We start from the raw sequence: 11,565 nt of genomic DNA on the forward strand, positions 1-11,565 counted from the left end.
TTACCTCAAACTTGCATTGAAGTGCACCTGCCATCCATTTGCCTGCTCATTCAACATGTGAGAATTGCATCCGTGCCCCGCTACATTCTCGTCAATGGTCATATTCCAACTAGTTTTTAATTGTCTAAAATCTTCAAGCTATTACATTTAGTATCATCAACTAAATTTTTAACCTATAGTTTTGTTTCTTAATCTGCTTCTTGTATGCCTACCAGCTGTCAATCTGTATGCCTTACCAATCACATGTTCACTTTCAAGTTCAAGTTTATTATTGTTGGACTTTAAATATACAAGACAAAACAGCATTTCTCCAAACCACAGTGCAGACACATACATAATAGACAGCACATAATGATCACATATATACACAAGATAAAATGTAAAGTAAATATAAATGAATATTTTGGAATAATTTATTCAGTTACAGGATACGGTTCATATTTTGTTCTCTAATCTCTTACGTGGGACCTTGTTAAAATCATCTGAAAGTTCAAACTAAAACCACTGGTTCACCCTCATCCATTCAACTAATCACATCTTTAAAGAAATTCTTGCAACTTTGTGAAGCATAATTTCAGTACTGATGATGACTTTGACAGATTCAAATACATTTTGTTCCCCAATGCTATACTGCAGTATCTTTATTGAACTCTGACATTTTCACCACTACCGTTGTCAGGTCTGCCCATTTTTAAATGGCAGGGTTATGTAAGATAATAGCAACAGATCCAGAGACTTAAAGAGTCTAGGATAGTGGTTCTCAACCTTTTGTTTTTCCACTCACATACCACCTTAAGTAATCCCTTACTAACCACAGGGCATATATGGCATCCTATGCCTTGGTGCTCTGTGGTTAGTAAGGGATTACTTAAGGTGGTATGTGAGTGGAAAACAAAAGGTTGAAAACCACTGGTCTAGGAAATTACCACAAAGGTGCCTTTACAATCCAGTTTGTAAAGGTAATAAGACTATTGAATCTTTCAGACACACATGAAAGATTAACAGAGGTTAAGGAAAGCATCTAATCCGGACGGAGTACTCAGCCGAGCACTGAAAACCTGGGCTGACCAATTCGCCAATTTATTCACAGAGGTGTTCAACATCTCACTCTGGCAGGGTGTGGTACACACCTGCTTCAAACAGGTCTCATCATATTTGTGCCCAAGAACCGTGTGGTAACCTGCCTAAATGTCTACTGACCAGTGGCACTCACATAAAGTGTAATAAAGTGTTTTGAGAGGCCGGTGTTAAAACATATCAGCTTCTTATAAGTGGCAACATGGATACATTCCAATTTGCCTCCCACAGCAACTGGTCTGCAGCAGATAACCATCTCAGTGGCTCTACAGAACAGCAAAGATACATACTTCAGGACACTCTATCAACTACAGTTTAATATTCAACACCATCATCCCCTCAAACTGATCAGAAATCTCCAAGACCTGGGGCTCACTGGATCCCTCACCTAAATCCCCAATCAGTGAGGATTGATAAGAAAATCTCCTCCACAAACTCCATCAATATTGTACCACCAGTGCTGCATTCTCAACCCCCTGCTCTACTCACTTTACACCTACGAATCAGTACAATAACACCAGCTACAAATCAGCTGACGATTCACAGTAGTGGGTTATGTAAAAGGAGGAGATAAGTCAGCAGGAGGGAGATTGAAAACTTAGCTAATTGTGTTCTAACAACAAACTTGCACTCAATGTCACCAAAACCAAGGAGCTGATTATTGATCTTAGGATGCTATGATCCAGTGATCATTGGGGAATCAGAGGTGGAGAGGGTGAGCACACTTAAATTCCTGGGAGTCACTATTTCGGAGAACCTTTCCTGGACCTAACAAACAAATGTAATTGTGAAGCGCGTCAGCGCCTTTACTTCCTCAGAAGTTTTCTGAAGTTTGGTATGACATCAAAAACCTTGACAAACTTCCACAGATGTGAAGTGAAAAGTGTGCTGACCAGCTTCATCACAGTCTGGAATGGAGGAACAAATACCTCTGAGTGGAAAACACTGCAAAAGGGAGTGGACACAGTCCTGAATCACAGGCAAAACTCTCCCATCATTGATAAAATCTACATCGCACGCTGGCATTGGAGTGCAGCAGCAATATTCAAGGATCCACACCACCCAGGACAGGCTCTGTTCTCTCGGCTGCCATCAGGAAAGAGGTAGAAGTACCTCAAGACTTGTACCAGCAGGTTCAGGGACAGTTGCTACCCTTCCACCATCGGACTCCTAAACAACAAACTCATTGAAAAAAATGTCTCAAAGTGACTCTTTGAAAGGGCTATTACTTTGCACATGATTTATTATTGAATATTTACTTTCTGTATTGCAGTTTATTTCCACTTCCTTCCACTTAAGAAATGATATGTATAAAAAGAGAGAAATGTAAATATAATTTCTTAAGTAGTTTTTTTTGCACTACCAATAAGTAGAAATTCTGCCTGGTCCACACTAAAAAGAATCTCAGGGTTGACAATAAATTTGAACTTTGAAGTTTGAACTTTGATCTTTTCATACAAACATACATTTATCAGCTCAATAACTCATGTTTAATTAATCTATTGCTTTGTTTGATCTATGGGATCTCCTTAAACACAAAGCTTCATTGGGTGTCCATGATGTCCCCACACCAGGTGTTCACAACGCTGGTCAGAATTCTGGCTTACAGGCCTACTTGTGCCCCAATGCAGTGGAGCTGTGGGAACACATCCTGAAAACGTTTATACCTGTTTGGCATTAAAATAAACCAAAAAAGGTGACTCAACCGTGGATAACAAGGGAAATTAGAGACAGCATTGGGTCCAAAGAGAGAGCATATCAATTGGCCAAAAAAAGTACCGCAACCGAAGACTGGGAGCAGTTCAAGATGCAGCACAAAGGGATTAATCAAGAGAGCAAAAATAAATTACGAAAGTAAGCTTGCGGCAAATATAAAAACCGACTGCAAAAGCTTTTATAAATATGTCAAGAGGAAAAGATTGGTGAAATCCAGAGTAGGTCCTTTGCAGTCGGAATCAGGGGAATATATAATGGGGAATAAGGAAATGGCAGACCAATTAAATTCTTACTTTAGTTCTGTTTTTACAAGAGAGGATACAAATAACCTCCCAAGGATGTTGGGAAACATAGAGACTAATGGAAGGGAGGAACTGAAAGAAATCAGTATCTCTAAGGACATGGTCTTGGGGAAATTGATGGGATTGAAGGCAGATAAATCCCAAGGGCCTGATAATCTACATCCTAGGGTACTTAAGGAAGTGGCCATTCAGATAGCAGATGCTTTAAGAATTATTTTCCAGAACTCGATAGACTCAGGATCAGTACCCATGGATTGGAGGGTAGCTAATGTTACCCCACTATTTAAAAAGGGGGGTAGAGAAAAAGTGGGGAATTATCGGCCTGTGAGCCTTACATCAGTAGTGGGCAAAATGATGGAATCCATTATTAAGGATGTAATAGCGGAGCATATGACTAGCAGAGAAGGGATCGGACGGAGTCAACATGGATTTACAAAAGGTAAATTGTGCTTGACAAATCTATTGGAATTCTTTGAGATGGTGACAGGTAAAATAGATGGGGGAGAGCCAGTGGATGTGGTGTACCTGGACTTCCAAAAGGCCTTCGATAAGGTCCCGCATAAATGACTGGCTTACAAAATCAAGGCTCATGGGATTGGGGGCAAAGTATTGATGTGGATTGAGAACTGGCTGGCAGGTAGAAGACAGAGAGTTGGGATAAATGGCTCGTTTTCTGAGTGGCAGGCGGTGACCAGTGGGGTGCCACAGGGACCCCAGCTGTTCACAATTTACATTAATGATCTGGATGAGCGGATTGGATGTAATATCTCCAAATTTGCAGATGACACTAAGCTAGGAGGGGTTGTGTGCACGGAAGAGGGGGTCAGGAAGCTCCAGTGTGATTTGGATAAATTGAGGGACTGGGCAGATACATGGCAAATGCACTACAATGTGGATAAATGTGAGGTTATCCACTTTGGCAATACAAACCGGAGGGCAGATTACTATTTGAATGGCAATAGATTAAGAGATGGGGAAGTGCAGAGAGACCTAGGGGTACTTGTACATCAGTCTCTGAAGGCGAGCATGCAGGTACAGCAGGTGGTTAAAAAGGCAAATGGTATGTTGGCCTTCATATCAAGAGGGTTTGAGTATAGGAACAAGGATACCTTACTGCAGCTGTACAGGGCCTTGGTGAGACCCCACCTGGAGTATTGTGTGCAGTTTTGGTCACCTTATCTAAGGAAGGATGGTCTTGCAATGGAGGGAGTGCAGAGGCGATTCACCAGGCTGATACCTGGAATGGCAGGAATGACTTATGAGGAAAGATTGCGCAAATTGGGATTGTACTCGCTGGAGTTTAGAAGATTGAGAGGGGATCTTATAGAGACCTATAAAATTCTGGCAGGACTGGACAGAATGGATGCAGATGGGACGTTTCCAATGATGGGAAAATCCAGAACCCGGGGCCATGGTTTGAGGATAATAGGCAAACCATTTAGGACCGAGATGAGGAGGAATTTCTATACCCAGAGGGTGGTGAATCTGTGGAATTCATTGCCACAGAGGGCAGTAGAGGCAGGTTCATTAAATATATTTAAGAGGGAATTAGATCTATTTCTTCAGTATAAGGGTATTAAAAGTTACGGAGAGAAGGCGGGGACAGGGTACTGAACTTTAAGATCAGCCATGATCTCGTTGAATGGTGGAGCAGGCTCGAAGGGTCGAATGACCTACTCCTGCTCCTATTTTCTATGTTTCTACTGTTCTCAGTCATCACCTTCCAGGGTATCATGTGCACATTCCAATTGCTCTGCTTCTGTCACCCATCTTCATCTTCCGGTTTCGGACTCTCAGCAATTTACACAGTCTCTTCATTGCTCCATAACGCTAATCCTACTTGAAACTGTCACTCCCAATTTTGCGTCACTCTTTTTGGAGCTAAATGCATCCTGCTGGAGGAACTTGGGGTGTCAACCAGCATCAGTGGGAGAAAAAGAATGGTTGACGTGATGAAAAAGGGAGGTAAAAAGCGAGCCCAGATTGGACCAAAGCTTAGTGGGGGGGGGGGGGGGGGGGGTTTAAGAGGAATGAGTGGAAAAATCCAGTGGGAAAACTTCAGCAATCTCTCTACATATTTGATCCTCTTGCTCCCAGTGACTCTGGTGGCTGAGAGTATACTCCCATTAGGGTGACTACTCCTTTTCAGAACCTAATTTCCTCCCACACTGCTTCACACGATAGTTCACCGGCAAGATCCTCTCTAAAGATTACTGTGATTTCGTCTCTGACTAATATTGCCACAACCCCCACCCCCTGCTCTTATTACACCTGGAACAACAGTGCCTGGAACATTGAGCTGCTACTCCTGGTGCTCCTTCAACCACATCTCATATCCATGCCACTTTTAAAGTTCATCCACTTTCCCCTCCAGGGTTTTTGCATTAAAACAAACATAATAAAGTGCACCGGTCTTTCACCATCCTGTTCTGGCTCAATGTACTTCCTTTGCCTTGCTCAGCTCTCCTTAACCTCTTTAGTCCCTGATTATTCACGGTGACATATAACGGTCTGATATAGGGACACCAATACTCCTGAGCCGAAAGCCCTGCAATAGGTAGAGGACACAGCCCAGGACATCACAGGCAAAACCCACTCCACCATTGAGAACATCTATGAAGAACGTTGTCACTGGAGAGCAGCAGCAATAATCAAGGATCCACATCACCCATCACATGGTCTATTCTTGCTGCTGTCATCAGGAAAGAGGTATCGATGCCACAAGACTCGCACCACCAGGTTCAGGATCAGCTGCTTGCTACCCTCTCCATCATCAGACTCCTCAACGACAAACTCAATCAGAGAATCTTACTTTTGCACTTAATTGATATTTTTTCCTCTCTGTATTGCACAGTTTGCTTACATGTGTACAACCCATAAGAGAGAATTTGACACACAGGAAAAAGATCTCAGGGTTGTATGTGATGTCATGCATGTACTCTAACAATAAATTTGAACTCTGAACACAGTTTTCAGACAGCTTTGGTTCTCCAAGCTCACAATAATCTTTGCTTAGTTATGAGACAATTGAAGCTTGTTAAAGCATCAAGAGCTGGCTAATCTCAGGAATACACTTGGTGAGGGTGGCAGTGAACTCAATCATCAGTCTGTTTAGGAATACCTTGCAGTCTCCTCATATGGGTATGCAAAAATGTGCTCGAGAAACATAACAGGTCACACATCATCCAGAGGAAGGGTAGAACGTTTAGGCCCGAGACAAAACTTTTGGAGTTGGGGCTCCTCATAGTCATAGACATTTGCTGAACTTGTACCCAGTAACTGAACCATTGATTCAGAGAGAGGAGTAGAATGCCAGAGTGCCAGAGAATGATGGGTTCTTGATTAGTCAAGGCAACAAAAGTTATGGGAAGAAGGCCGGGCAGTGGAACTGTGGAAACATGCATCAGTTCATGATTCAATGGCAGGTCGGATGCAATGGGCTGAATGGCCTATTTCTGCTTCTATGTCTCATGGTCTTATATTAATAGATGGGAAATTTAAGCTACAAAATAAATAAATGTTATCCTTTAAAAAGAAACTAGACTGAAATTTACTGGATTTATGTTTAAAAAAAATCATCCTGTTTGCAGGTCTGACCAGATCTACCAATGTGGAAAAAAAACACACAAATGCTGGAGAAACTCAGCAGGTCAAACAGTGTCTTCATGTAGCAAAGGTGAAGATACAGAACCAACATTTCGGGCTTGAGCCCTTCATCAAGGTGTGGAGGAACACTAGAGATGTCGGAACAAAAGGGGAAAGGGGAGGGGAAGGTGGTGAGAGTGGGAGATGATAGGTGGAGGGGGGTGGGGGGGAAGGAAGAAAGGAGGTAGGAATTGGAACAATTAGTTAAGGGTGGGAGGGGGGTAAAAGCAAGCTGTTGCAGTGAACTCAATGTTCATGCCTAGATGAAAAATTAGGTGGTATTCCTCCAATCTGGGGGTGGTCAGGGTGGGGTAGTGTGAAAGGCCATGGACAGACATGTGAACTTGAGAGTATGACTCAGAATTGAAATGGTTGGCTACGGGGAGGTCGCTTTTGTTGCGGACGGAGAGGAGGTGCGGGGCAAAGCGATCTCCTAATCTGAGACCGGTCTCTCCGATGTGGAGAAGGCCACAGAGGGTGCACTGGATACAGTAAATGAGTTCTTTGGAGGGATAGGTGAAGTGTTGCTTCACCTGAAAGGTCCGTTTGGGACCTCGGACCGTGGTGAGGAGGACCAAAGCCAGGTGAACTTTATAAATGTTAAATTCTGTGCACAGTACAAGAATTGCCTGCAACCAGTGAACTTAGAGGAATGAGAAGTGAGATTGGACTGTGAACCAAAGAATATTTCTGACCTTACACACACATATTACATACACATGCACTTAGAATTAGAAGGGGGTTAAATTAGGTTAAGTTAAAGTTTGATTCCGTTTTCATGTTTAAAGATAATTAAAAGCAACTTTTGTTTAAGTAACCATTTGTCTTGGTGAATATCTATTGCTGCTGGGTTTTGGGGTACTCTGGGCTTTGTTTTACTCATCACATGTCACCAGATCACACTCTTCCCAACTCATAGTGAGAATCCATCAATGAACTAATCAGGAGGGCAGATGCACACTTAGATAATTATCCAGGTGCATTCACAGGAAGTACCAAACAATTGGGAGAGGGGTAGAGAAGGGGAGAGCGATAACAGTATGTGAATGGCGTAATGAAAGGAAGATTTATATTTGTATAGCATCATTCATGGCCTTGTATCACAACACCAAATATTTTACAGAGTTGTTACGATTTAAGAAAGAGAGGAGAAAATAGATGCACAACAAACTCTTACAGCAATGGGGAAAGCTGAGGGTCAGCACACGAAGATTAAAACTCTCTTGCTGAACTTTAAGAGAATGCCACATTGTGTTTTGTTTCCTACTGAAAGGAAAATTAGTATCTTATTTGAAGGGTGGCATGTCTATAGTTGACTAGTTGAAGTGCTAAGCAATATTTTTAGAACCATACCATCATAGAGTAATGCCACACAGAATCAGATACTTGCTCATCGACACACTGCCATCCAGCACCAGCTTACACTAATCCTACGCTAATCCCAGTTTACCTCCTCCACTTACCCACCAGCTTCCCTGAGATATACAACTCACCTGCATATGAGGGGCAATTTGCAAGTCAATTAAATTATCTATTGACAAATCTTTGAAATGTGGGAGGTAACCAGAAAAAATACCCACTTCATCAGATGGAGAACATGCAAACTAAATGTAGACAACTGCGTGGGTCAGAATTGAACCAGGACTGCTGAAGCTGGGTCTCAGCAATGATTCAGAGGTGGGAATAGCAATAACCTTAGCCATGTGTGACGTCAGTTTACCAAATGAAGAGCTTGGCACTCAGTAAGCTGGCCATCTCATACAGAATTGTCACCCTGTTATCTTTATGGGCTAAATCCCAAGACCCATTTCACTTGAAGGATGACAAATGGCAACCAATAGAAATCTAGTGTGGAAACACGTGCCACTCATTGACATGGCAAAGAGATAGCCTTAGGGGATGGAGGCTCACAATAGAATAGGCGCTGTTGCTCCTTGCCATGCCATAACTAATTCTGCACAAATTATACTTCTAAAAGCAAGAAAATGCATAGATTTAAAGGAAAAAATCTCTTTGGATTGAAATGGGCAGTGCAGTAAGAGACAGATACAGGTGGTAGGGCTTTTATGATCTGGATTTTTCTGGCAATCATCAAAACAAGCCCAGGATTTTGCCGTCAAGTGGTCAAAAGCAGATGTCACAAACCTCACCATCCATTGGATGCATAGATTTCATTAAAGTTTGGTTGCAGGATTCCCCATGGATTCCAGCTGTGGAACTTTACCAAAGTGAATGGCCAGGAATGAGCTCTTGGATCGTGCCCCCCTCCCCCATTTAAACAGGGACCCTGATCTGTGACCTCTGATTTCAATGGGGATTGTTACATTGAGGAAGACAAGGAAGGAAATGGTTTTCTTAAAATAATTATTTGTGGTTCATTTAATGCTTTTAAATAGTTCAAAGTAATTTATCTGTCTTCTGTTCAATTTTACTATATTGAAGTAAATATTTTTCATTTTTTTAATATAATCATTAAGCACTTTTTCATTTTGTTATAAGTACCCATCATAGATATTACTGAAAACCAGATGTATCCATAACATTTAAGATTCCTGACAGCTTTAACAGCTTGCAAAGCTGAGGCGAGGGGGAGGGGGTGGGGGGAGATGCTTTGCCAACTGACAAAACTCTTTGAGGAGTTGAAGAGTCTCTGTGGCCCCATCTCTGCTTACCACCTCATCACTGGACACAGCAAGGTCGTCCAGATCAGGTGGGGCTGGATTACGGGGCAGCAGGCTCAGGACAACACATAATTGCTGGCCCTGCATCTCCCAGTGGAGCAGCGAAGCCCAAGAACATTCAGAAAATATGCCAGAGAAAAGGAAATATTCACAGCTCTCACTGTGAAATAATGTGCAATAAATTAGCTTTTTTTAAAAAAAGAGTATCAGTGATTCATTGAAGATAAAAAAATTTGGAAATGGTCCAAACACAAACCTGTTGAGGATCCTTCCCCCCCCCCCCCCCTCCCTATTAAGAGGTGCCTGGGTTAATGCTGCAGAATTGGAACCCTGGCACATGTGAATTAACTTGCTCAACGTATGACCTGAAACAATCCAAAATGTCACGTTAGCTTTCTGACTGGGATTCAATATTTGCAACAAAATGTCTGAACTGCAAAAAGAGCTTATCAAATAACGATTATTAGGCTTAGTGGAAAAGTGGCTAAAGTTCCATTCATAGTCTAAGGAGCTCTGATGGCAAACCGACCACATTTAGGTAAATTAAAAGATAACATTAACCCCTCCCAACTCAACTCAACTCAAGGATACTCCATCTCCGCCACATCTGCTTTCCCACCATCCAGTATTAAAAGGGAGCGCTTTGCATAGACCTACCCCTCGTCGTGGCTCTTTTCGGAGGACTTCTTCCACTCTTTCCCTTCTGGCGTTGAGCTGCAGCCAGACTGGGCAAGTCCTGATGAGTTTGTCCAGGATACTGATTCCAGCCAAAGGCGTCAGCAAGGAAGCGACTGGCTGAGGCTGCCCGCAGTCATCGAGGGCACCTGGGGGTGGGCTGAACGGACACAACGTGCAAGTTTTCTACCACCCAAAGAGGACCACGTTCACGATGGTATCCGCGACATGACGCTTATTTAACACAAGAGCACCAGCGAGTAAAGTTAGTCTTTGCAAAGCTGCAGTTAAGTGAAATGCAGTAATAAAATGCTGCTTGGGTGAGCGACGGATTCTCCACAAACCCCCCCACCTTCCCCATATAAAATTTGTTCTACCTTAAACTACATACCCTGGCATGTCTCCACTCTCCACCTCTTCCCCTGATGTTCTCTTCATCATTGTCTCCCACGATCAGCTCCGCTGCGATGACCCATTTAAGCGGGTCTCTGGCTGGGAAACTTTTTAAAAAGTTTTCAAAAGTTGACAGGGGCAGATCACATTTCGCGAAAGAAAAAAAGAGTATTGCACTCTGCCTCCCAGCCAGAAAGATGGCGTTGGATTTTCTTTTCGAAAGACTTTTAAAAAATAAGTTACAGCCCTAGAGAAGGGGTGGGGGGGGGGGGGGGGGGGCGGGGCGGGTTCTCTGCCTTTGGCTTCCTGTGTGGGGTGGAGGGGGTGTCAGGAAGAGGCAGTGCTCAGTGGTCAAGCCTTCAGTATGACGACCTCCTGCTTTCCAAACGCAGAAAGTGGGAGGAGCACTGATTTCAGCTGGTCGACCTTGGCAGCTGAATCCAGTTTAAAAGTGGCGGCAGGGAGGTGGAAACGAAGTCCATCTGGGTTTTTTTTTCTTGCAATCTTGGCCACGTTAGTGACACCATGCTGGGGCTGTGCGAGGTGCAGAAGCGTCCTCGCCTATTGCTCTCGCCTGCCCCTCGCGTCGTCCCCCCCCCCCTCAAATCTGAGCCAATTCTCCAACTCAGGCCAGATGCACTGGCCAATTCTAGCGGATACCGATCAGAAACGGGGGTTTCTTAGCGAGAGAGGTGGGGAGGAGGAGGAGGAGGAGGGGGAGGAGGAGGGGGAGAGGAGGACGAGGAGGGGGGAGGAGGGGGGGAGGAGGAGAGGAGGACGAGGAGGGGGGGGGAGGAGGGGGGGAGGAGGAGAGGAGGACGAGGAGGGGGGAGGAGGGGGGGAGGAGGGGAGGGAGGAGGGGGGAGGAGGGGGGGAGGAGGGGGGGAGGAGGGGAGGAGGGGGGGAGGAGGGGAGGGAGGAGGGGAGGGAGGAGGGGGGAGGAGGGGGGGAGGAGGGGAGGAGGAGGGGGGGAGGAGGGGGAGGGAGGAGGGGGGAGGAGGGGAGGAGGGGGGGAGGAGGAGGGGGAGGGAGGAGGGGGAGGGAGGAGGGGGGGAGGGGGGGAGGGAGGAGGGGGG

The 11,565-nt window shown here is 44.4% G+C and overlaps 1 protein-coding gene across 2 annotated transcripts in view; it reads right to left on the reverse strand.

Moving 5' to 3' along the window:
• Window positions 1-10,757, reverse strand: part of rin3 (Ras and Rab interactor 3) — a 118,413-nt gene extending 107,656 nt beyond the window's left edge. The window contains exons 1-2 of one of the 2 annotated variants that reach the window (XM_069916230.1): window positions 10,488-10,757; window positions 10,079-10,256 (exon numbers count right to left, since the gene is read on the reverse strand). In XM_069916230.1, coding sequence (XP_069772331.1) covers window positions 10,079-10,256; window positions 10,488-10,537 — 228 coding nt within the window. In that variant the 5' untranslated portion in view covers window positions 10,538-10,757. The remainder of the gene's footprint in view (window positions 1-10,078; window positions 10,257-10,487) is intronic. The other variant, XM_069916229.1, reaches the window with a different exon arrangement.
• Between the last annotated feature and the right edge of the window lie 808 nt (window positions 10,758-11,565).

Source organism: Narcine bancroftii, chromosome 2 (assembly GCF_036971445.1).
Source record: "Narcine bancroftii isolate sNarBan1 chromosome 2, sNarBan1.hap1, whole genome shotgun sequence".
In the NCBI taxonomy this organism is placed as follows: domain Eukaryota; kingdom Metazoa; phylum Chordata; class Chondrichthyes; order Torpediniformes; family Narcinidae; genus Narcine; species Narcine bancroftii.